Here is a 27,167-nt window from a genome sequence, read left to right as displayed (position 1 = left end):
ATAATATACATTGTTATTTACATGTATATTTCCTCACTATTTTGATTATGATCTCGTGCAGTTTTAGTACGTTACAATATCGACTTCTCTTGGTAAATAAAATTCTTTTGATCATTATGACATACCTTAGTGACTTTAGGAATATTTTCAAACTTGAAATTTTGTCCATATAAAAAACAAAAGGTCGCGATATCTCTACATTAAGTTTGAATAAATAGAATTGTAAAAACAAAGGGGACAGAATTGATTATACAGTAAAACGTGTCTTTTATAAAGGACACCAAAGGGACATAGCTAAACTTTGGTACTTTTATAGACAGGTGCCGTTTTATATACAGAGGTAAATGCAATTATAATGCAAATTGCGAAGAAAGGGGTTGATGAGTCTTTCCTTTATAGACATGTGTCCTATATTTATGCAGAGGTGTGCTTTATTAACATGCCAGGTTATACTGTAATTTCATCATTTTATCTGAGACATATAATTACTCATATAGCAACTATAAATTATCTGTTCTACATAGTTAAGGATCTGGACTCTGTACCAAAGAAATGAATTGTAACCAAGTTCAGGGAATATCCCTATCTCCTTCTAATTTCATTAGCTATAGTTGGATATAAGACTGACCACCAGATCCTGACTTTCTCAGCAGAGTTCCTCACTAGATTATCTCCCCCTGGTTTGAAACTTAGAATCAGACATTTAACATAGAGACAAAAATAATCAAGTCAAATTTTATTGATTTTTCAATATTCTAGAGACTGGTGGCCAGTCTAGCTAGTTATATATAGTAATACCTATAGCTAGAGACATCACCTTATAGTACTTGTCTCTACGTGTCCTTTTGTCACCTGATAGAATTTTCCTGTTAATCTGTCTAGATCCATAGAGAGTTGAGAATTTGATAAAAAAGATCAAGTCCACTGTGGGATACCTAATTAACAGGTTGTTGATGTATGGATATGGTCATTATATCGCACTCTATTTATAGACACAATAGATAGGGGATTATCCGAGATGGTCAATGTACTTAGAAGGGTTTTACACAGTTCTGATCAAAATTCTATATCTGGTACGGTATGTCACCCAAAGGCTTAGCAATATAAAGAAAAATCTCCCAATGTTTCCACGCATAAAACCCAAGTGAAAAACCACAAACTGAATTTGCTACATGCCTCAAAAATGTGATAGATGTACATTAAAAACGGTGATGTCATAGTAGTTACATTACATTGTTCTCTCTATAATATAATGAAGAGTTTAAATATACTGTATATATACAGGTTCTCAAATCTCCAGGTTCCATGACCCCTATAAATAATATTGAAGACAACAAAATTCTGTTGGTTTCATCAACTGCACACACATTAGGTTATATATAATATCAGTATAATCCTTGAACTAACTGAAGGTCTTTTTTTTTTTTTTAAGCATTATTTTCAATAATTTGAATGAAATAATCCAATAAGAAACAATTTGAAAGTAAATTTTATTTTCATGTGTATATAATATATTATATTATAATGGGACTAATTCACTTACCAAGTGATACCGATAAGTTTTTGCGGGTCTAGTATCTCCATGTCAGTGGTGATGGAACGTAACTATTCTTAATTATAATCGCCTATTACTATTTCTGATATTCCAGCTGATATGACGTTAGTGCGGGATATCATCTTTTGATGTCATTTCATCGCCATTAGAAACAACCATCCCGCACAAATGTTAACGGGTATCACATGGTATATGAATTAGTCCCATTAATATTTAGTTCTATTTCTTTAGATCTTGTCTTGTTTAATGGTTATGTAATATAATGTTGTACTCTTTTTATGTTTTACAGGCAGTTACTAGGAAGAAGTTCCAGTATCCCGATGATTTCAGGAAGTCCCTTGAAAATGGTGTTCTACTATGCGAGTAAGTCACAGATATTTACAATGATAAAGTAATTTCATATAGAATGAATAAATTACCAGGTAGCTAGATAAAAAAGATGCACACACTATTATTTTTCATTTTTTCATGCCCCCATGTTGATGTGGTCGAGTGGTTAAAATGTCCATGACAGACATAATTATATATATATTACCACAAGCTATCCAGATCTGGGTCACAAGTTTGATTGCCATGAGGGGCAGTTGCATGAGGTATACTGACTGTGGGTTGGTGGTTTTTCTTTTGGTACTCTGGCTTTCCTCAACCATGTAAACCAGACATATCCTTAAATGACCTTGTCCTTTAAAGGGATGTTAAATTTATCAAATTATTGTAATCAGTCCACATGGAATGGAGATCGGGGTACTGGGTGAGGGGTGTTAATTGGGCTATATTGTTACACATGACGTCAATTCCTATTTTGTCCTGTTCTAACTATCTTCTTGTCCTGCTTTGATATACAGATGGTGCTATTTTTCCCATTAATTTAAGATATCACCTTAAGCTTGCCTTACCTCAAAATTATATAATTGGAACCTCTAAGAATTTAGTTTGCTAAAGATACACAGCGAACTAATAAACAAAAGGTTTTATTTTTACAGTATAAGAATGAAAAGAGGATTGATTAACTTTTTATCTTCATTTTGATCTATTTGGTAGAGAATATTTTAACATCTACCTCGATGGATGTTTAAACAGCTGTTGTGGAGGCTGAACAGCCTTTGTTGTCACGCTTCAATGATTGATTTAATTGATTTTACGCATCACAAAGTGAAGAAGACTTGTTTCAACAGTATATATGTAGACTGGTATTTGTAAATGATGCATGAATTGTATGTATAGATACATAAATATTGCACTTGTTTGACTCTAATTTTACACTTAAATGATTACAACAATGTCTTTGTCATAATTATAAAATTCATTCACGTGTAACAAGGACGTAAATGAGAAGGATAAGTTGACACACTGGGTTTTGGGGAAATACAAGGCAGGAGCTTTTGTTTTTTGGCACTGACCGTGATGTTGGGTGACGACTGATTTTCCTTTGATATTGTTTTTGAAGCGGGCCATCATTTCAAGAGCTGTGGTATTTTTTTAACGCAAATTTAAGACATATCCTCTAAATATTCAGTTCTTAAAGCAAGTAATAAACGTTGTGAAATTTAATAAACTTTGCACTGGTGTTTCATTTTACTTGATAAGACAAGTACATGTATTTGTTGAGAAAAACGGTTTTTATTCCCGGTCCATAGGCATCTTGCGTGGTGTTTAATAATGTAAAGAGACAGTCACGAATCCTTCTCACTTATAAATCCTTGATGTGTAAACATGCATATATATGAAGTTATGTACAATGAAAACAAAAACAAAAATGTATTTAAAATATTACATATATGAACTCCTGGCATCATTGAATGATATTGTTATTATTTATAAAACATTATAAATCTATTGCTCGAATTACCCCACATAAATAATATCCCATGATGCTGTTGGAGGATATTGGGGTTGTTTTTGTTTTATATTCTGTTATAACCACCAGGGTGGTCTTAGATTGAGCAGTGGTTAAACTATTTGCTGTTCACCATGCTGGCTGTGCTTTGATTCCTAGCACACATTTGATACGGTCAGAGTCCCCTGTCTGATGGTCCTAGTCACACTGTCTGATGGTCAGAGTCCCCTGTCTGATGGTCAGAGTCCCCTGTCTGATGGTCAGAGTCCCCTGTCTGATGGTCAGAGTCCCCTGTCTGATGGTCAGAGTCCCCTGTCTGATGGTCAGAGTCCCCTGTCTGATGGTCAGAGTCCCCTGTCTGATGGTCAGAGTCCCCTGTCTGATGGTCAGAGTCCCCTGTCTGATGGTCAGAGTCCCCTGTCTGATGGTCAGAGTCCCCTGTCTGATGGTCAGAGTCCCCTGTCTGATGGTCAGAGTCCCCTGTCTGATGGTCAGAGTCCCCTGTCTGATGGTCAGAGTCCCCTGTCTGATGGTCAGAGTCCCCTGTCTGATGGTCAGAGTCCCCTGTCTGATGGTCAGAGTCTTCTGTCTGATGGTCAGAGTCCCCTGTCTAATGGTCAGAGTCCCCTGTCTGATGGTCAGAGTCCCTTGTCTGATGGTCACCTGTCTGATGGTCAGAGTCCCCTGTCTGATGGTCAGAGTCTCCTGTCTGATGGTCAGATATTATACGCGAGTCCCCTGTCTGATGGTCAGATATTATACGCGAGTCGCGATGGTCCCCTGTCTGATGGTCAGATATTATACGCGAGTCCCCTGTCTGATGGTCAGATATTATACGCGAGTCCCTGTCTGATGGTCAGATATTATACGCGAGTCCACTGTCTGATGGTCAGATATTTATACGAGTCCACTGTCTGATGGTCAGATATTATACGAGTCCACTGTCTGATGGTCAGATATTATACGCGAGTCCCCTGTCTGATGGTCAGATATTATACGTGAGTCCCCTGTCTGATGGTCAGAGTCCTTCTGAATGGTGAGAGTCCCCTGTCTGATGGTCAGAGTCCCCTGTCCTGATCAGAGTCCCCTGTCTGATGGTCAGAGTCCCCTGTCTGATGGTCAGAGTCCCCTGTCTGATGGTCAGAGTCCCCTGTCTGATGGTCAGAGTCCCCTGTCTGATGGTCAGAGTCCCCTGTCTGATGGTCAGAGTCCCCTTGTCTGATGGTCAGAGTCCCCTGTCTGATGGTCAGAGTCCCCTGTCTGATGGTCAAGTCTCCTGTCTGATGGTCAGTTCCCCCCTGTCTGATGGTCTGAGAGTCCCCTGTCTGATGGTCAGAGTCCCCTGTCTGATGGTCAGTCCCCTGTCTGATGGTCTGTCTGATGGTCAGAGTCCCCTGTCTGATGGTCAGAGTCCCCTGTCTGATGGTCAGAGTCCCCTGATGGTCAAAGTCCCCTGTCTGATGGTCAGAGTCTCCTGTCTGATGGTCAGAGTCCCCTGTCTGATGGTCAGAGTCCCTGTCTGATGGTCAGAGTCCCTGTCTGATGGTCAGAGTCCCCTGTCTGATGGAAGTCCCGTCTGATGGTCAGAGTCCCCTGTCTGTATGGTCAGAGTCCCCTGTCTGATGTCAAGTCTGTCTGATGGTCAGAGTCCCTGTCTGATGGTCAGAGTCCCCTGTCTGATGGTCAGGTCCCCTGTCTGATGGTCAGAGTCCCCTGTCTATGTCAAGTCCCGTCAGAGTCCAAGTCCCTGTCAAGTCCCTGTCTGGGTCAGAGTCCTGTCTGATGGTCAGAGTCCCTGTCTGATGGTCAGAGTCCCTGTCTGATGGTCAGAGTCTCCCTGTCTGATGGTCAAGTCCCTGTTATGGTCAGAGTCCCCTGTCTGATGGTCAGAGTCCCCTGTCTGATGGTCAGAGTCCCTGTCTGATGGTCTCGTCTGAGTCAGAGTCCCCTGTTGATGGTCAAAGTCTCCTGTCTGATGGTCAAGTCTCCTGGATGTCCCCTGTCTGATGGTCAGAGTCCCCAATCCCTGTCTGATGGTCAGAGTCCCCTGTCTGATGGTCAGAGTCCCCTGTCTGATGGTCAGAGTCCCCTGTCTGATCATGTGGGTTTTCTCTTCGTACTTCCGTTTCCTCTGGAGCCATGCATGTTATAAGGAGATAAAACCACTGTCCTATCAATGCATGGTCACATACTCCCAGTACCTGACAACTGTCCCACTGCAGGTTACGAACTTACTTCCTGGAGGGCAGGAGGGCTATTGGTAATATGTTGGGACTCCTAAACTACTTAACCCTGTCGCCTCTGGACAGAATAAGGGGTATCTTCATGCAGAAAATGGTATTACCCATTCATATCCTGTCTTCTAACTGTTCAATGCAGTAAGTTTTACAATATAGTGGTGTCTTACTATATGAAATCCATCAAGATTGGTCAAATTTAGTTTTAAAAACACTGCATCATTTAAACTCAATAGTATCATGTGATGTACATTGCTATATAGTAGCTTTTGAGAGTATAGTCAGGGATTTGATAAATCAAATAAAATGCACAAGTATGAAAATATTACCTAACATTCTTATAACCAGATCAATTATATCAAAATGTGTTAGTTACTATAAATGTTTTATGTTGAACAGGTTATTGAACACAATCAAACCAGGATGTATCAAGCGGATCAACAAGTTACCTGGGCCGATAGCGGGACTGGTAAGGTTCATTATATCTGTCGTATAATTACGCTAATTATGTGATCAATAGAAAAGGACTTCGGGCCAATAACAGTCATTTTCGGTCCCAGCTTTGATTTATCTGAAATTGCATACCATTAGCAACTACCGTAATTTTGCAACTACCGTAATTTTGGGCTTCAGAAACTGTATTCTGTATTGAAATCAATAAGTGCTTCCTTCCCTATAAGAGCCGGCCATCCACATGTTGAGGTCTTTAAAATTTTATTTACACTGACTTACAGATTGAATTAATTGCCATAAAAACCATAAAGTTTTCTCTATTTCATTTATTTTGAAAATAATGGCTTTTCAGTGCAATAATCGTGTGAAATGTCAGCCCATATTTGGTCCTTGTAAGCGTCCTTTCTTTTTAGCTCACCTGGCCAGAAGGACCGGTGAGCTTATGTCATGGCGCGGCGTCCGTTGTCCGTCTTTCTGTCCGGGACCGTCTGTCCGTCAACATTTCCTTTAAATTGCTACTTGTCATAGAGTTCTTCATTGATTGTAACCAAATTTGGCTACAAACATCCTTTGGAGAAGGGGAACAGAACTTGAATAAATTTTGGCTCTAACCCCCCCGGGGGCAGGAGGGGCGGGGCCCAATAGGGGGAATCGAGGTAAATCCTATAAATCACTACTTATCCTAGAGTTCTGCATGGATTGTGACCAAATGTGGCCACAAACATCCTTGGGGGAAGGGGAACTGAACTTGTATAAATTTTGACTCTGAACCCCTGGGAGCAGGAGGGACGGGGCCCAAGAGGGGAATTAGAGTTAAATCCTATAAATGGATACTTGTCCTAGAGTTCTGCATGGATTATGACCAAATTTGGCCACAAACATCCTTGAGGGAAGGGGAACAAACAATGAACCTGTATCCAGAACATTACTTGACCCCCTGAACCAGGTGAGCGATACAGACCCTCTGAGCCTCTTGTTTTATATTATAACCATTAGTACTATTTTTACAGTAATAAATTAATAATGGCAGAAGAACCAATTTTGTAATCATACACAAAATATCTGACATCTTGACTACATGGAGACAGATAGATTATGATCTATGCTGATTGAAATTCGAGGTTTCCTGTCATTTCAATAAATTTCTGTATATAATTCACCATATTATGTATCTAACACTTGCTCTCCCAGCGAGTGAGAGTTACCTCCCTTAGGATTGTGAGTTTTGAGTATAGATTTGAGATTACCTGATCATGACAATATGAAGGGAGTTAACTCCTGTTCCTCTATACACAATTGAACTGTAATATTCTCTAAGAGTTCTTTCCCTTACAAATGTTTACCTTTATATTTACATCATGTTACAAGTTCTAAAACCTACATAGGCATTACCTGATGTCTATAATAACCATTTATCAAAATGTTTGTCAGATAAACTGTTTGAATTAAAAATGCTCCAATGCCAACAGCTAGAGCATAAATTATACCCATCATTTGAACAATAACTGGTGTTTAATGATGCATCCGGACTAAAGTAATCACACACAGAATGCACACTAAATGTGTTGCAAAATGCAATTGACCACAGTAAACATAGTATTTACTTGGGTGTGAAGCCACTAGTCCAATTGAATTAGTTCATTACAATTGGCACTAGTCCGGTCGTAAAATTACTTGTCATGGGCATCTGACTAGTGCTTAAAGTCGCAGACTGTCCCTGCTATATATTTAATATGCCAAAACTATTACAATGGTGTCCTACTTGAACATTGATTGGATCTGATAAGTTGCTAATTAAAGGTCTCCTGTTCATAGTGGCTGAAACAAATACTGTGCATATCTTTAAGCATTGAACGTCTTTCAGTTGGCATTCATAGCCCGTATGAATTCTAACTGGACAGAGGCACATTCAACATGAAGCACACTAAGACGTTCAATGCTTATATTTACATTTGGTTCCAATTTTATAATGAAATCCAAAGCAATATTTCATCTTTTGTTATCGTCAAGGCTGGAACAACCTAAATTTGAACAGCCATTTCCCGTGATCGCTGGCACGACAATTGGGACGTCACAATCATAATGACGTCATAATAAGTGGCTGTAGTTCATTGTCTATATAAATGCAAACTGTGTTCGGTAAGGTAACATATTGGGACTGCAGTGAAAATATAAATATTGAGTGTATGCGTCTCTAACAAGCAAACTCTAATGGGTGAAATTGATCTCTATAGCTATTATTTTACAATTACTACTAGTCCTCCTGTTTGAGGACCAATATTTAAAGATCAAGGGCAAAGGAGGTCAAATGTCATGCCACTCACTTAAATAGAGGTTATGAAGTAGAATATGAATATGATGCTTCAGTAATTTTGTACATGTTTTATTTTATCAGCTGAGAAACTAATTTTGATGGAGCCAGCAGCTGCAAATACCAGCAGAATTCTATACACATTGTCATGTACATTAAATTGACAACAGATCATGTGATCCAAAATACAGTGTATGAAGTGAAGAAAGGAACAGAAGTAAAGCAGTTGTTTATTAAAAAGTTTCACAAACTGAGGGGATAAAATACTTAATCTTTTGCTCAGAAGAGATATAGCTTTGCTGATTATGATGATCAAAAAGGGAAATTGTGATTATTTGTTTAATAAAAATATTTATTCTTAAGATTAAGTATGATATTGTAGCTATATATAATTCAGCATTTGAGATTGAAGAGAACAATGAAAATTAACAAAAGACTTTCAGATACTGAATAATCTTCAGCAAGACTGCTCGCGTCAGTCCTAATTCACATTGATACAAACTAATAAACTACATACTTTCATTCTACAACGATTTCTCGATTAATATTCTGTTAAGCACCTCTTTTGAACAGAAATGAATCCCCACATGTCAGTGACCGAAGGTCATTATAAATAGGGACGTGACACACTTTTGCTTTTACCAGGTTTTAATTTACAAAATCCACATTGAAATATCTCGATCCCTCTCTGGTTTTCTCATAGAGTCTATTCCTATGTGTTAGATGGTGTTGGATTTTGAACAGATTATATAGTGTTATTTGACCATGGAGTTAGGGCATTGATCCTATCCCTGGTCAAAATAAATTAAACATTAAGGTCTGAGCTCAAGTGGGATGACTGGTTTTACAGTTAACGTGACAAGGGGGATTATCCTGGCCCTGATTTCTCAAAAAATAAGTTGTGTCAGAAATGGACCCAAGTCAATAATGTGACATTAGGACTTACAAAAGGAGAAGAGTTAAGCTTTTACTGAAGTTGGTACTTTTTGTTTCGAGAAATTGTGGTCAGATTGAAGTCAGTGGCAGTATATATGCTTTGGTGAGATAACACTACATTGTTAATTCTATGAACCAGAGGGAGACTTGACTTGTTCAACCTAGACTTACTGCAGACTCCCAAACACACAAGTATGCATGACACATACTCTTATGTGCATTAATTAAAAGTGTAATTAGTATTTGGTGTAATTGATATCCATGTGTTTAAATGTGCTAAAAATTCCTGTTTAAAATTTATTTTTCATGATTGAGCTTTTAAAGATTACTTGTAAAATGATCAGATATGTCAGATATGTCATAGTCAGGAATAAAAAATATCATAGGGTAATCACCAAGGGCGGAGGCGCTTCTATATATATATTCACTAGCTCTATTGAAAGGAATTCCACAAGTAACATTTAGCTGCTGTGCTTTTTATTGACATGCAGTTTCTTGCAATTACTTCACGTTTTGGAGACTTTTGTTTAACGGATATAAGATATAGGGCAATTTGTTGCAATATCTTTGTCAGCAGACTTAAATTTGGTCTTTTCAGTGACCTTGAGGATCTTCCTTCTAGGTCAACATATGATGTGTCAACATCAAATGTGTGAAAAAGCTGTTACATGTAATCTAAAAGAAAAACAATTAAATGATCACGTGTAACTGTTCAGGCCTGAAGTGGTCTTGTTTATGCAGTTGTCATGCAGTGATATAAGTTAATCAAAATATTGAAAATGTCCTTAACTTTTGATATGGTACTTAGCTTAGTTTTGTCAACATTCTTAGGAACACATGAATTAGGAAAGTCAGAGTTGCGAGCTTTTTAAAGTATATATTTATATATACAGCCTACACTTGTATTTGAACATGTAGATGAGGAAAGTTTTGCATATTTTAGAGAATTATGTGGGATTTATTAGTTTAATGTCCTATTAACAGCCAGTGTCATGTAAGGACGTGCCAGGGTTAATGTTGTTGGTGGAGGAAAGCCGGAGTACCCAGAGAAAAACCATCAATCAGCAGTCAGTACCTTGCAGCAGTCAGTACCTTGCAACTGCTCGACATTGGGTTCAAACTCGCATATGTGCTAGGTTTAGAATATGGATCTGGAAACCCAAAGTACCCAGAGAAAAACCACTGACCTATGATCAGTATGGTACCTGGCAACTGTCTCACATGGGATTCGAACTTCACACCCAGAGATGGCGGGCTTGTAGTATATTTCAGGACATCTTAACCACTCGGCCAAAGTGTCCCCACATACATGGAAGTGGAAAGTTGTGATCTTTATATTTTATATGCTATAGAGTATATAACTACTTCTATGCTTTACTCCTGCATTTGAACACATGTATGCATATCAATTTTGTAAGTTGTGCGCTTTTAAGAGTACTAACAACCCGTAATATGTATACCTATAGTATTTTACCTTTGTGTTCAACACATGGATGTGGAAAGTTGTGAGCTTTTTAGAGTATTTACCACCCGTATGTATTTACCTGTGTGGTTGTTTGTTCAGGTGATAGCGGTATTTAAAGGGAATCTACCTGCCCAAGCCAGTGATAGGACATTAGATCATACACATACCTGGCCGATCAATAACGAGAATACACAGGCGGTTATAGTACCACTGCTACCCTTAAAGCTATTAGAAACAGCCCTAGTCTATAGACTCTATACACTATGAACTCACGCAGCTGATCCTAAACTTTCTTTATTTGTTCCGATGTAAAGACCGATGAAATATCTCTGAAATCTGCTCATGTGAGAGATATATGTAAGATATTAGTCGCAGGTAAGTCATTTATTTATCGCCATATGTAGATAGCCTCAGGCTCCACACGAAATCAGACTGCAGTTATTTATAGATTGTTATTTCTTGATTTACCTGTTTCAGTAGTTGTGATTTCAAAAGAGACATTCCATTGGTGATACTATATAAAAATAGTGTGATTAAAATTGTGATGTATAGAAGGTATGTCGTTATTAAGTCTCCATAATCGTTATTATCCAATATGTACATACTTCTGTAGGTTACCTCAATTAAATCTATTGCTATTATATAGGAAATTGTTTTACTAACATCAAAGCGGAATTTTTATGACAGACAAATGCATTTTACCAGGTAAAATTGTTGTACTTCCCTTTTTGACATCCACCATAGATAAACAAACAACACAGGCTATATCCTATTATCCTGCTTTTAAAATGTTTTGATATTTACACCTCACTGATCTACATGAGCCATCTTCAGGCTCCTTTTGTTTTGATAAATGCTGCATGGACAATAAATTTTTTCACAACATTTGGTTGAAATTATTCTATATGATGGATTATTTGATATCATATATACATGTATCAACAAGTGTCTATCATCAGTTGCATATTTATTTTGATTTTTTGTGTGTTTGTATTTAAAAGGATAATAAAGAATTTTAGATTATTTAACATTAACAATTAACTCTGAAGGGAAATAACTCATCATTTTTTTAGCTCACCTGGTCTGAAGGACCAAGGTGAGCTTATGCCATACCGTGGCGTCCGGCGTCTGTCCGTCCATCAAAAATAGAATTCTACTCCATAACCGCTGGTCAGAATTCAACAAAATTTGACTGGTAGCATCCTTATGGGTTACTAACTGAAAATTGTGCAAATGATGGGGCTGACCCCCCCAGGGGCCTAAGGGGTAGGGTCAAAAGGGGTCAATTTGGCTAATTCCATATCAATAACTTTTTCTTTGAAACTTTGCATAGGATAGCACCCATAATGCAATGGTAGCATCCTTATAGGTTGGGGATTCAAAATTGTACAAATGATGGGGCTGATCCCCTGGGGGCCTGAGGGGCGGGGTCAAAAGGGGTCAATTTGGCTATTTTCGTAGAAACGACTTCTTCTCTGAAACTAAGCATGGGATAGCACTTGTAATACAATTGTAGCATCCTTATAGGGTAGGGATTCAAAATTGTGCAAATGATGGGACTGATCCCTTGGAGGCCTGAGGGGCGGGGTCAAAAGGGTTCAATTTGGCTATTTCTATATAAAAGATTTCTTCTATGCAACTGAGCATGGGAGAAAACTCATAATGCAATGGTAGCATCTTTATAGGGTGGAGATTCAAAATTGTACAAATGATGGGGATGACCCCCCCCCCCCTCAACCTGAAACCTGGTTGTTCCATACCTGTACATACAGGTAGTCATATAATCATGATTGACACCTGATTGTTCTATACCTGTACATACAGGTAGTCATATAATCATAATTGACACCTGATTGCCCCATACCTGTACATACAGGTAGTCATATAATCATGATTGACACCTGATTGTTCCATACCTGTACATACAGGTAGTCAGATAATCATGATTGACATCTGATTGCCCCATACCTGTACATACAGGTAAGTCAGATATTCATGATTGACACCTGATTGCCCCATACCTGTACATACAGGTAAGTCGTCAGATATTCATGATTGACACCTGATTGCTCCATAACTGTACATACAGGTAAGTCAGATAATCATGATTGACACTAGATTGTTCTATACCTGTACATACAGGTAATTAAGTAAGATAATCATGATTGACACTAGATTGTTCCATACCTGTACATACAGGTAAGTCAGATATTCATGATTGACACCTGATTGCTCCATAACTGTACATACAGGTAGTCATATAATCATGATTGACACCTGATTGTCCCATACCTGTACATACAGGTAAGTCAGATATTCATGATTGACACCTGATTGTCCCATACCTGTACATACAGGTAAGTCAGATATTCATGATTGACACCTGATTGCCCCATACCTGTACATACAGGTAGTCAGATAATCATGATTGACACCTGATTGTCCCATACCTGTACATACAGGTAGTCAGATAATCATGATTGACACCTGATTGTTCCATACCTGTACATACAGGTAAGTCAGATAATCATGATTGACACCTGATTGTTCCATACCTGTACATACAGGTAGTCAGATAATCATGATTGACACTAGATTGTTCTATACCTGTACATACAGGTAATTAAGTCAGATAATCATGATTGACACTAGATTGTTCCATACCTGTACATGGGCCGCGGTGGCCGAGTGGTTAAGATGTCCCGACATTACCACAAGGTGTCAGATATTCTGATTGACACCTGATTGTTCCATACATGTACATACAGGTAAGTCAGATAATCATAATTGACACCTGTTTGCTCCATACCTGTACATACATGTAGTCAGATAATCATAATTGACATTGATTGTTCTATACCTGTACATACAGGTAAGTTAGATAATCATGATTGACACCTGATTGCTCCATACCTGTACATACAGGTAGTCAGATAATCATAATTGACACCTGATTGCTCCATACCTGTACATACATGTAGTCAGATAATCATAATTGACACCTGATTGCTCCATACCTGTACAAACATGTAGTCAGATAATCATAATTGACATCTGATTGCTCCATAACTGTACATAAAAGTAGTCAGATAATCAAGATTTATACCTGATTATAACTTTTCTGTTTACGTACAAGTAGAAATATAGAAAGCTTTTGATTGACAACTGATTACACGGAGTTTATTTGAAGAGCTATAAAATAATATTGAAACATCTTACCTGTGGGTGTAGAGCTTTAATATTATACATGTATGACACCTGGTAATATATGTACATGTTCTGCAGGTGTGACTGTCATCATTAAGGGCCAATATATATACTGTCGTTACATATATAACTGTGTGATTGACACCTGTGATATATGTCAAATGGTCTGTTGCATTGTGCGATGATTGTCATTATAGGATGCAAAAGACTAGGTGTTAACAGAATTATTCTGGATTTTGTATTTTGCAAAATTTTCGAAGAAACACTGATGAACATAATTGTTTTTTTCATCAGAAAATTGGATTTTCGTTTAGTAAAAAGTGCAGAATCTTAAAAAAGGTACTTTTTCCAGCAAATGCAAAGGGACATATAGTTACCATGATATTGGTAGATATAGTTGATATTCAGGAAACATCTCTCAATTTGATAATCATTTAGACTGTTCCACAGACAAGTAACATATTGAAAGTGATATTAATCAATATTTGATCATCCATCATGTCATATTTCTTTGATGAATCATGCAGACTGATCCATGTGATATTTTCTGAAATGTTACATCAATAAATCAAACGCTTACCTAAAATAGTCCTAGACTACCATGACAATCTCATGGTGCATGAATTCCTCAATAAATTGTGCAATTATGAATTAATTAGTAATCATTTAAATTTGCTCCATAGGGAATTTGGAATCTTATGCATCCTATATTACAATTGTTTTTAGAGGCTTTATAATTGACAACTGCCTTTCTTGTATAAAGTAGAATGTTGATCAGGGTACTAGATCATGTGTGAGCTTTGTATCAATGAATAAATAGTAATTAAGCGATGAAAAATATGTTGCAATTAAAATATGGTTTATTGTATCTCAGGGGCTCAGTGGTTAAGCTTTCTTAATGTTATATAACTACTAGTAGTCTCTCTCAGTGTCTTATGGGTTATATCCTGAAGAACTCCTCAACTACAGATTTACGGTAACCAATACCAATATCAACGTTTCATAAATGTATTGATCACTATTTCTCAATCTTAATGATAAGACTTGTTCTTGTTCTGTTGAAAGTCCATTTGTTCATTAATGTTTTTATTTTAAAGTCTGATTCAAAATATGTTATTTTTGTTTGAAGTTGTTGGAATTTGTCCATGTTTGCCATTTACATAAAAATGAGGATGTTTGTTTGGAGAAAATTCTTCCCTCACCATAACATGACAAACTGTTTGTTATTTAAACGAGAAGTTTGGTACATTTTATTAGGAGTATGATAAGAGAATGAATCTTTTTATGAAATAAAGTTCTGTTAAATTTCTCAAAGTGGGAAAAAACTTTTGTAGCCATTTTGAACTCAGTGGAAGGTTAAATGTAGTGTTTGTAATGAATATGAAGTTTTGTTAGCTAGAGTAGGATGTTGTACCAAATATTTGAAGAAAATATTGTGACCAGCTGACTGCTAGTTGGTTCTTCGAACCAGGATTTTATTTTATAAACTGGAAATATATGACTTCACATACAAATGTATACACTTAACAATTGCAGCCAGGACATGTTTCATGATGTCTTATAATTAATTTAGAAGTCATAGAAAAAGGGGAAGCAGGACCTGATTGGGTCAGCTGTGTTATTTTGTTGCCATCGTCATCATGGCCCAAGGATAGGTGCATTTGCCCACCTGTAGATTTTCTATATAACTCACCTGTGGCTATAGAGGTAGGACTGAATTGGCATGTAATGCACGACTAGATTATCCCAATACACACCACTGTGACTGGGAATACATTAAATGGGTTAGATGTCAATAAAATACATTCCTATTTTTTTTTCTATTTCCAGGACAACATCAATGTTTACCTGCAAACCTGCCGGAACAGTTTCCACCTAAACGAGGCTCACCTGTTCGACTGCACAGACTTGGAGGATCTTACCCAACGCGCGATATCAGAGTGAGTCGTCTAGCTTTGTATGTTTTGAAGCATTCCATTTCAACTACTTTCAAATAGTTGATTGGTTTTCCTATAAAAAGGATCGTGGTATAAGATGGGTTCGAGAGTATCTTTAAAGCCTCGTTCAGCCCAGCTTCTAGAGGGGTAAAAGATGGGTGCGAGAGTATCTTTTAAGCCTCGTTCAGCCCAGCTTCTAGAGGGGTATAAGATGAGTGCAAGAGTATCTTTAAGGCCTCGTTCAGCCCAGCTTCTAGAGGGGTATAAGATGGGTGCGAGAGTATCTTTAAAGCCCTGTTCAGCCCAGCTTCTAGAGGGGTTTAAGATGGGTGCGAGAGTATCTTTAAAGCCCAGTTCAGCCCAGCTTCTAGAGGGGTATAAGATGGGTGCGAGAGTATCTTTAAAGCCTAGTTCAGCCCAGCTTCTAGAGGAGTATAAGATGGGTGCGAGAGTATCTTTAAAGCCTAGTTCAACCCAGCTTCTAGAGGGGTATAAGATGGGTGCGAGAGTATCTTTAAAGCCCTGTTCAGCCCAGCTTCTAGAGGGGTATAAGATGGGTGCGAGAGTATCTTTAAAGCCCCGTTCAGCCCAGCTTCTAGAGGGGTTTAAGATGGGTGCGAGAGTATCTTTAAAGCCCAGTTCAGCCCAGCTTCTAGAGGGGTATAAGATGGGTGCGAGAATATCTTTAAAGCCCAGTTCAGCCCAGCTTCTAGAGGGGTATAAGATGGGTGCGAGAGTATCTTTAAAGCTTAGTTCAGCCCAGCTTCTAGAGGGGTATAAGATGGGTGCGAGAGTGTCTTTGAAGCCTAGTTCAGCCCAGCTTCTAGAGGGGTATAAGATGGGTGCGAGAGTATCTTTAAAGCCTAGTTCAGTCCAGCTTCTAGAGGGGTATAAGATGGGTGTGAAATTATCTTTAAAGCCCTGTTCAGCCCAGCTTCTAGAGGGGTTTAAGATGGGTGCAAGAGTATCTTTAAAGCCTAGTTCAGCCCAGCTTCTAGAGGGGTATAAGATGGGTGGGAGAGTATCTTTAAAGCCTAGTTCAGCCTAGATTCTAGAGGGGTATAAGATGGGTGCGAGAGTATCTTTAAAGCCCCGTTCAGCCCAGCTTCTAGAGGGGTATAAGATGGGTGCGAGAGTATCTTTAAAGCCTCGTTCAGCCCAGCTTCTAGAGGGGTATAAGATGGGTGCGAGAGTATCTTTAAAGCCCAGTTCAGCCCAGCTTCTAGAGGGGTATAAGATGGGTGCGAGAGTATCTTTAAAGCCCAGTTCAGCCCAGCTTCTAGAGGGGTATAAGATGGGTGCGAGAGTATCTTTAAAGCCTAGTTCAGCCCAGCTTCTAGAGAATGTTTTGTAGACTATACCTGAATTCAGAAGATTAAACTTCACTCAATGTTTAGGTGAGGATGTGAAATGCATGACACTTCAAAAGTTTCTAATGCTTCAATCTATAACGTCAATTTAAGATCCTCTTTAAAGACATGACTGAGGCTAATATATTGCCAATGTCAAGGTCAATTTTGACTTGTATTGAAGGAAACTGTCAAGGTCATTAGAAATTACCTGTCATAATTATTATTATTATTATTCACAGTCGTGTGTAGATTTAACTATGCTGACACTTAATTCCCAAGAATGAAGGATTAATTTTCATTCAGCTACACAAAAAAGATGTACAAATATATGTGTTGGTTATGTACTGTTGAGAAGGTATTAAATGTTTATGAGCCGAGTACTACAGTATTGTGTGCCTACTTGAAATGGAATGTTTAAAAAGAGAAGAGAAACAACAGCTGATGCTAATTACAAACTATTCCCCTGTTAGATCCCAGAAATCTTTCTTCTCCTTCGACAAACGATAAAAGTATGAATAATTGAGCATGTTCCAACGATCAATTCATCAGTCACATATACAAACAGAATAAGCTTAGGCCCTAAGGTGACCATGTAAAACTGTAGTAATAAGATGTAGTTTTAGGATGGAGCAGACATACACTCTCTTTGAGACCAGAGATTATATTCAAGTTGATGAACACCATGTTTCACCAGGATAGGTAGAGAGCATTGATTCAGGCTAAAACAAACATCTTGCCATGTTATAGTCTCACTCGTAATGTGTTGGATTGTATGCATTTGGGGTCACTGCTGAAAAAAATCTTGACAATGAACTGGGAAAGGTCACAATCAAGGTTCAATAGGTTAGAGGTCATCCATGATTTAGGGAAATGCAAACAAATGTTACTGATTGTAACCTTAGGGTTCATGTTGTGGGTCATCAATGATTTAGAGAAATGCAAACAAATGTCACTGATTGTAACCTGTAGGTTCATGTTGTGGGTTAGTAATGATTTAGAGAAATGCAAACAAATGCCACTGATTGTAACCTGTAGGTTCATGTTGTGGGTTAGTAATGATTAAGAGAAATGCAAACAAATGCCACTGATTGTAACCTGTAGGTTCATGTTGTGGGTTAGTAATGATTTAAAGAAATGCAAACAAATGTCACTGATTGTAACCTGTAGGTTCATGTTGTGGGTTATCAATGATTTAGAGAAATGCAAACAAATGTCACTGATTGTAACATGTAGGTTCATGTTGTGGGTTAGTAATGATTTAGAGAAATGCAAACAAATGCCACTGATTGTAACCTGTAGGTTCATGTTGTGGGTTAGTAATGATTTAGAGAAATGCAAACAAATGCCACTGATTGTAACCTGTAGGTTCATGTTGTGGGTTAGTAATGATTTAGAGAAATGCAAACAAATATCACTGATTGTAACCTGTAGGTTCATGTTGTGGGTAAGTAATGATTTAGAGAAATGCAAACAAATGTCACTGATTGTAACCTGTGTGTTCATGTTGTGGGTTATCAATGATTTAGACAAATGCAAATAAATATCACTGATTGTAACCTGTAGGTTCATGTTGTGGGTTATCAATGATTTAGAGAAAAGCAAACAAATGTCACTGATTGTAACCTGTAGGTTCATGTTGTGGGTTATCAATGATTTAGAGAAAAGCAAACAAATGTCACTGATAGTAACCTGTAGGTTCATGTTGTGGGTGTTTACTGGTATAGGTCAGTGAGATAGTGATTATCACCATTTATCAGTATCAGTTCTTTACTTTCACAAGAAAACAAATGTGACTTTACTTAAACCTCTCCCTATAATCATTCACATGTACCAAACTCTGACCCACTGTCAGAGGATGATATGATAAACTTAATAAAAGCAAACAAAAGTTCAGTTAATGAGTTATGGGTTAAACTTAAATGTTACATTTATTTGATCTATCTAAAGCTTGTCGGTTAATTAAACTTGAGCCGATTTGACACTTACGTTTTATGAAACTACTTGGAAGTCTTTTTGATCACACTGCTGTGTATTGTGAATAGCATATAAAAGTTTTATATAGGTTCCAATTAATTATGTAGGACTGTTCCATGTTGTGTGGACATGGTAACTATAGAGATCAGGACAAAGATAGTGTGGTATTAGTTTGATTGTTACAGACGGTATCGGACAAGACATCAAGTATTTAATCGAAAATACAAACTGTAACTGCCCTATTAAATATAAATGAAAGCAGATCTTTCAGACAACGTTCTGAATGATTTATAGACATAACTTTTATTGCTAGACATATAACAAAAAAACCTGTAATTTGATATTTTGAATCACAAGTAATTGAATCCCTTTTTGAAAATGTTTTTTCCTATAGTATAATAATTGGTAAGGTCAGTAGACAGAGATATCAAGGTAATGGGACGTCATAAGTGATTTATTTCTTTAGCAATATGAAAGTTATATAACTAATAAAACCTATATTGGTGTGATGACTAGCTTTGTGGTACATAGTTTGTCCATCATGGTAGCCATATGTATTAAATTTTATAGCTGATCTCTTGATGTTTATTGTATTTGACCTATTAAGCACCCAGGGCTGTTAGAAATATAAAAAAAAAAATGAAAAAAAACACCTGAAGGAGCTGTTAGTAGGACCAGAATAACCATTGATTGTAACTGCATAAATGCATGGAAATTAATTAATTAAAAAATATAGCACCTGGCTCATTCACCAGTAAATATGGCCAGTTTCGTATACATGTGCTACTTTTATATTTTCCGTGTTCAAAATTAATTTGACAGTGAAAAAGGGATAGAGATGCTTTAATAGAGATGAGGGCGTTTATTGGGCCAAATAGGGTTTATTGAATTTGATTGTGTAAATTTTTGATGTCAAGAATAGTAAATTATATAGTATGCAATATTTCACTAAAACAATGATTTCTACTTGTAAAGTCAAATATGTTAGCCCAGTTAGATTAACTTAAAGTCGATGAGAAATGAAATTATGAAAAGACCTGGTTTTCAGATCTAAAAGTTAAAGTTGACAAAGTTTGACTTTTTTTCATATATCTTCTGAGATAATAAATGACAAAACTAATCAAATAATACATGACAAATTGATCCGTGCATTATATGTAATACAGATAGCAAATTGAAAAAAAAAAAATCCTGTTTTAAAATGCGTTCCAATTTAAAGTGAGTGTCAATGGAACATTTAAAAAGAACATTATGAAGATGTATACCTGTTTATATGCAGAGAAGATAAAATTATTTACTAAAACCTCTAATATGTGTGTCTTGGTTTTAATGGTATATACATATTAACACAACCGTAACGTAATGATCAGGACTGAATTAGGTAACTGATGCATATAGACACTTTGAAAAGATACTTGTAAATGTATGCGTAATAATCTACTTCCTGTGACACTTAAGCCTGAACTGAATTGGATGGAGTGAGGTACACCTTTCGGTTTTTACAGGCAGTAAATCTCTTACAGGACACATTGAGTAGTTATAACATATTTTATTTGCCAGTGTGTTATTTGAAGTCAGTAAAACAAGCGTCATTTTATTGAACTTGCGTCAGCTATTCAAATACAGTTCTGCATTCTTTTAAAGCCGCTAACGTCACCATGCACATTTTCATGATATTTTTTATTTGTTGTGTGTGATCAACATAAATACTCATACAGAAGGTATGTCTTCAAGTGCATGTTAATAGCATTCTTAATATATGAACCAGGAAATTTGTTTTTAAAAAATTTGGCAAGAACATTTTTTATTACTTTAGATGCTTGTGGCTATTACATAGCTGGTATACACTTTGTCTAGATTTCTGACAGCTAGTAAAACATAGCTTAAATATAAATTCAGCATTTTCCAATATGTGCAAAATTTTAGTTTCAATAGAAATTGGATTCTAATATCAATTTAGTGAAATTTCAAATGGTGCAATACAAAGTACCATTGCAAAGTTAATAGTGTCATTTGATGAGCTTCTACAAAACCAAATTGTGAAGTTACTTTACCAGTCGGTGAAATAGTAATTATTGGTGAAATTTCATTGATAATTGGTGGAAATAATACCAATTTGGTGAAATTTCAAATTCTGAACTACAAAGTAGTTGGGGAAGTAAATAATTGTTAATTAAAAGGTTGATTATTGGTGAAATTTCATAATCAATAGATGAAATACATTTCCCAATTCATCAAAGTTTTCATAAACCATTGGGAATTAGGATTCTAGAGCCAACTTTTAAAACGCATACAACTCTATGTATAATGTTCAGAGATCATATGTAGAAATCATAATACAGTTTGTAAATAGTTCTTATTGCTGTGTTTTCCATATTTATCTTTTAAATATTTCTGAATCTAATCAACAAAGCTTCTACGTAAGATCCAGAGATATTTTACGGGGTTCTGAGTGTGTTTAACTCTCTACAAAAGGAGGTACATTGTATGATATTTGGGCAACCTACATCGGAAGCCATTGTGAAACCTTCATAAGGTTACCTTTGATATAGGTAGTCCCTGACGATAAACTTGATACTTGCCTCTCGATTATTTATACAGTGGAAGAGAATGGTCGTAGAGTTTTGTTCTTATCTGGACGGGACAGTGAGTAAGGTCAGCACATTTTTCAGTTTCCAGGTGTACAAACGAGTTTATCGGCTTGCCGTACAAAACTTCCATTTCCAGGTTCTCTCTTTCCTCTTTGATTAATTACAGGAAAGATCTGAAAGATGTGTAACCTAAGATTAGGAATGGAAACTTTGATCAAATAGTTTCTTCAGAATTTGATTCCATCAACAAAACATTAGATGGCTTGGCCAGTCGTAGGACCTTTGTCATTCTGAAGTCTTGGTATTTGATAGTGAATTATATAAATTCTACGCATTATCGATCAGCCATGAGGGGGTCAGGTAAACAAACTTTCATTAAGGTGTTCATGGGTCATGTTATCATTTAGCCGATTCATATATATATTGGTATTATGTAGTATAACAGGTAGGTTAGATAATATTTGCTTTTTTCTTGCATATGAATTTTTTTTTTTTAAATTTGGTAAAGCACTAGCTGTTTTTGTGACTTTTCAGTCTAAGAGTAATCATTTGTGAGGTATGCGGTATTTCAAACAAGTATTTGGTCTAGATTTTGAGTTATGAATCCTTTATCAGTCGAATAAGTCACTGAATCAATTAAAGCTTTACCTTTAGACCTCCTGGGTTTCATTCACTAATATATTACTGAGAGGATAGAATGGAGACTTCAAGTAAGTAAATCTTGTAACACTTCAGTTAACCTTTCACAGTTTTTGAGGTCAAGGTCACTGGTGAAAAACTTCTTGAAGGTCAAATGTTTGTAATGAACCTCAGGTCAGTCCATATTGTAGTCACTGGAGATCATATAATGATCAGTATGTATATTGCTGGCTATAGTTGTTAATGATCTGTGGCAGTGGTTAAAGGTGTTCTAACATTAATTTCCACGAGCCGGACTTCACCTCTTGGTTTTGAGCTTGAATCTCATGTTTGCCAATTGCCTGGCACTGACAGTGGGTTCTCCAGGCACTCAGACTTTTCTCCACCTTCTTGCACAACTTTAAATGACAGTGAATGTTACCAAGGTTACTCACAAAAGCATACATGTATTGTCAAAGGTTACAGCTGTGCACGAATGACACACACCTTATGGTACTTGATGAAAGCAATCCAAGGTCTGAGTATACATATTTAGTCAATTGACCTTATAATGAACTTTGTTTCAAGGACTTAGGAAAAGTTCAAAGGTCATGACCAACTCTAGGTTTCCAAAATGGTAAAAAGCAAATTCTGTGACTGTGTAATGTCTTTTGTAATGCTGTTAATTATTCTACTGTGTGTATGTCTATGTGAGCTACTTGTCTAGAATTGTTTGCTTTATTTTTTTAGCTCGCTATTAGACTACTTGACTGGAAGGTTATATAGGTCTGCACTCGCTATAGCTAAGTACTATCGAGAGGTGATAAAACCGGTACAGCTCTATAAACTTAAATAACATGATGTATAATGAGGCACTTTAATGTGAGAAAATGTGTCAACAATCTTGGTGATTAAGATAAAATTCAGATTTAATTTGAGGATGGGTGTCAGTTTATATACAATGTTGGATATATATTGGACCATTTTGTAAACATGTTACAGTTTTGTATCATAATAGTTAGCCCACCAGCAGATTTCAGGCTAAAGGGGCCGGGCTGTGAACTGTTGTTTCATAATGTCTGCTGCCCCTTCAATCCTTCCCTTGTGTCGAAATATATCTCCTAATATTAGTTTATGGTATTGTTACTTCATACTTGGTATAAGGGTTCCACATATGTGAGATGGTGTGACACATGCTAAAATTAAATCACTGTGACCTATATTTTTTATATTTTGACCTTTTAATTTGACCTCCATTTAAGAAAAATGTTGTCCCATATATATGTTCCTATGCTATTAGATACTGAAACTTTGTGCATGGCATATGAATTCCTCGAGCTGTAGATGAGGTGGTGGGTCACATATCAGAATCAGGTCACTATGACCTACATTTATTATTGCTGACCTCAATTTCAGAAAAAAAAACTTGTCATACCACTCTCTTCATTATGACGCCCATATAATACCATTTGGGAACATAAAGTTAGTATAACCAATCGTCCCATATCCTGATTTATGGTGGTGTGGACATGTTTAGTTCTGAAGCAGGATTTCTATATGAATGTTGTTAAAAGATATACCATATTCGACCCAGTAAGCCCCAATGTCCTATAATTTAAAAAACGCCCTCTTCTTTTTGATGCCTCATTTCAATTGCCCAGGCATAAGACTTAAACGATCAAAACTCTGTAGGTTTACAAAAATGTCTTTTTATGCACCTTTTCATTTGTTCAATTTTTAAACGCCCTGTGAGCTTGTTGGGTCGAATACAGTTTGTTGAATATAAAACATAGTTAATCATATTATACTGTAGAATTTGAACGTTTTAGTGAAAATCATCGTTACACCCAGGTAAGTGATATATACAGGCCCTGTTGGCCTCTTGTTACTTTTACATTATGTTTTTGTCCAACTCGAGAGGACTTAAAACTGGCTGGGAGCATGTTGAGAATTAATCTTGCATGTAAACAGTCACACTTAATTCCAAATTAGTCACTGAAAGCCTTACTCTTTCAAATTGAGCTTTTGTCACCTGAATAGATTATGTCTATCAAAATTTGACAAAATGGTAATGAAAATATTTATCAACACAATGACAATTATTTAAACATCTAAAGATACAAATATTTATTTCGGCGTTGTATGAATGCTTGAAGGACATAAAATCTTTCTATTGTGAAATTGAATTACTTTAATATCATGCCATTCTTCTAACACAGTAGTAACTTGTTATTGGGTTTAAACCTAAGATGTGTTTGATAATTAAATAATTGAGATTCCGACGATCTTTCTGTGCGATTGACAAGGTCGGTATCAGTGTTCGGTGTGGAACAAGCCTAAAAAGATGTATGCATCTTTTGTTTGGCCGTCTTTTGACTTGTCATTACACGATAACAAGAATTACAACACCATTGTCAAAAAGCACGATGTCATTAACTACTTTTCAATCTTTACGACCATTACAACAATGTTATAAAAATATCGTAATACTGTATTTTTTGTCATTGAGAGTAATTCATTCTATACCATTTCAAACCTAATAATAGTAAACTGTGACACACTTCTTAAAGGTAGTTGTACTTAATTTAATGCAATCATGATATCATTCCGCTTTAATTTGTAGATTCAGAAACATATATACATAGAGATTGGAAACTCCTTCTTTGTCTTTCTTGAGAGGCAGCAGGACCTCTGGTTTATAGGCATATTGCCTTGGCTAACTACATGTACTTTTAAGTGTATCTTTAAAACATGATACTTTTGCATCAACACAAAGTTTAAACATTATATCATGGTTTGATGTGACCGGTTTCCCGATTGACGTTATTCAATATGATTTTTGAAAGCATGAAAATAGGCAATATTACCTGGTTTTTCGAAAATCACACATTTAAAAACGGAAGTGCATTTTGTTTTATTAATACATAAGTTAAAATATTATTTTTTCTATCCAAAATTGTACTCAAACCATCTTAAAATTACTGAACTTTTATAACATATCAAAGTTATTCTGCTGTATTTAACTATTTAAGAGTTTATCTAAAAACCCCTAAGCACATGCAGAGGTACATCTGCCGATCGTGAAAATGGGGGAGTTGCCAATCTCTATGTATATATGTTTCTGGTAGATTCAATGCAATTCATTTTGCAATATTATTTCACCCTTCTAATACATTCTCCTTAATGCAGATAAAAATGTTTCATTAAAAAAAGAAAAGAAAATAAAGTGAACAAATCAAGATTCAAACCCAGGACCTCCGAATACTAGCTGGATGCTCTATTACTATATAATATGATTGAGCTTGATCACAGATGAACCAGACCAAGTCTATTTCTGCTTCACTTCCTTATCCTTTCTTCAAGTCTTTGCTCACAAAGGAACGACTGCTCACAAGTTTCTTATACTCTTGTTAAACATTTTCCCTGAATGTTTAAAACAGAGGGTTTCAGAGACGCTTACCAAATTTGTAGCACAGGAGAGGAGAAATTGCAGCAGCCAGATTAGAATTGATCAAAACCCAGGAGCCTTTGTAATTTTGTTACGTAAGCATGGATGTGTTTCATTGTACTAACGTGATAATTCCTTATTCATGTATCACAAAATCAGTGCATTTAGATACATAATTAAGTATTAGTCTTCCCTAGGAGTGTTAAAACCCTGTGTTAGGATGTGTTAAGTGTCCTTACATAATTTAGTACAGGGATTTGTACAGCCCACAGTTATACCTTTGTACCACAGGTTTAGGCCATTACCAGCTTGGCCATACATTGTACTGTAAATGAAAGGTAAACTACAAGTATATCTGTTTCACTTTAAAAACATTTTATGACATTTAGTCCTGATCACAGCAAACAAAATGTGCACAATCAGGAAAATTGGATATACCCTGCTTTGATGTTCAGGTTAGCTAGAAACTTTTTATATCGGATATTTTTCCACTGGGAGAAATCAAATTTGTAACCATCAATTTATTACAAGTTGACTGAGTATTTACCTTTGCTTACACTGTTATGGTAAAAAAACACTGAATTCTTCCAATTATCAGATCCGTAGATTTTTTACTTCTACAGAGTTATCTACCCTCGAGGACATATTTCTGTGGTATAATTATATAGTAATTTCTTAAAAATTATATGTTAATGAGAAAAACAAATGATGTAACAATAAGTTCAGTACTTTGATTTTCTAAGTACAGTATACTCTACTGTGTCGATCACAATCGGGCCATGTAGTCTTTATAGTCTTTTGATCTGTGCTTTTCTGTGACATCCACATTCTCAATGTAATTAGATACAACCAGAGGTATAATTACTGAAAAGTTTGTATCAAAAGCTGAAAGATGAAGATTGATTAAGGCATTTCACTTTAGCGACAGGATCTAAAGATCAGTTTTTGCAAAATAATGTTTAAGAATACTTGTTGATGACTTATTGCATGCTAATCTTGCTTTGTGTGATGAAGTTTGGAAAAAAACATGCATGGTGCAGTCATCCAATAATGCAGACATAAAAAGGCAAGAAATAGAAAATATCTTGACATGATGAGTGTAGGAAGGCTAATTTTAATTCAAGAGAAGGGATGTTAATTATGGTTAGTAAGGCAACTTACCGTATTCAACCCAATAAGCGCCCAAGGCGTTTAATAATTGAAAAAGTTCTAATAAGACAAAATTAATGCATATCTGTACAGGTTT

At 36.4% G+C, this 27,167-nt stretch overlaps 1 protein-coding gene across 12 annotated transcripts in view; it reads left to right on the top strand.

Moving 5' to 3' along the window:
- LOC138328266 (LIM domain only protein 7-like) overlaps positions 1-27,167 on the top strand; it is an 84,631-nt gene that overhangs the window by 6,712 nt on the left and 50,752 nt on the right. For all 12 annotated transcript variants that reach the window (XR_011209176.1, XR_011209177.1, XM_069274984.1 and 9 more), the window contains exons 2-4: positions 1,845-1,918; positions 6,029-6,098; positions 15,832-15,941. Coding sequence is in view for 10 of the 12 variants with exons in the window: in XM_069274984.1 (XP_069131085.1) it covers positions 1,845-1,918; positions 6,029-6,098; positions 15,832-15,941 (254 nt within the window). In the remaining 2 variants the exon portion in view is untranslated. The remainder of the gene's footprint in view (positions 1-1,844; positions 1,919-6,028; positions 6,099-15,831; positions 15,942-27,167) is intronic.

The sequence above is a fragment of the Argopecten irradians genome, chromosome 7 (genome assembly GCF_041381155.1).
Source record: "Argopecten irradians isolate NY chromosome 7, Ai_NY, whole genome shotgun sequence".
Taxonomy (NCBI): domain Eukaryota; kingdom Metazoa; phylum Mollusca; class Bivalvia; order Pectinida; family Pectinidae; genus Argopecten; species Argopecten irradians.
The sequence above is the reverse complement of the archived record's forward strand: the minus strand, read 5'-3'. Positions and strand labels throughout refer to the sequence as shown.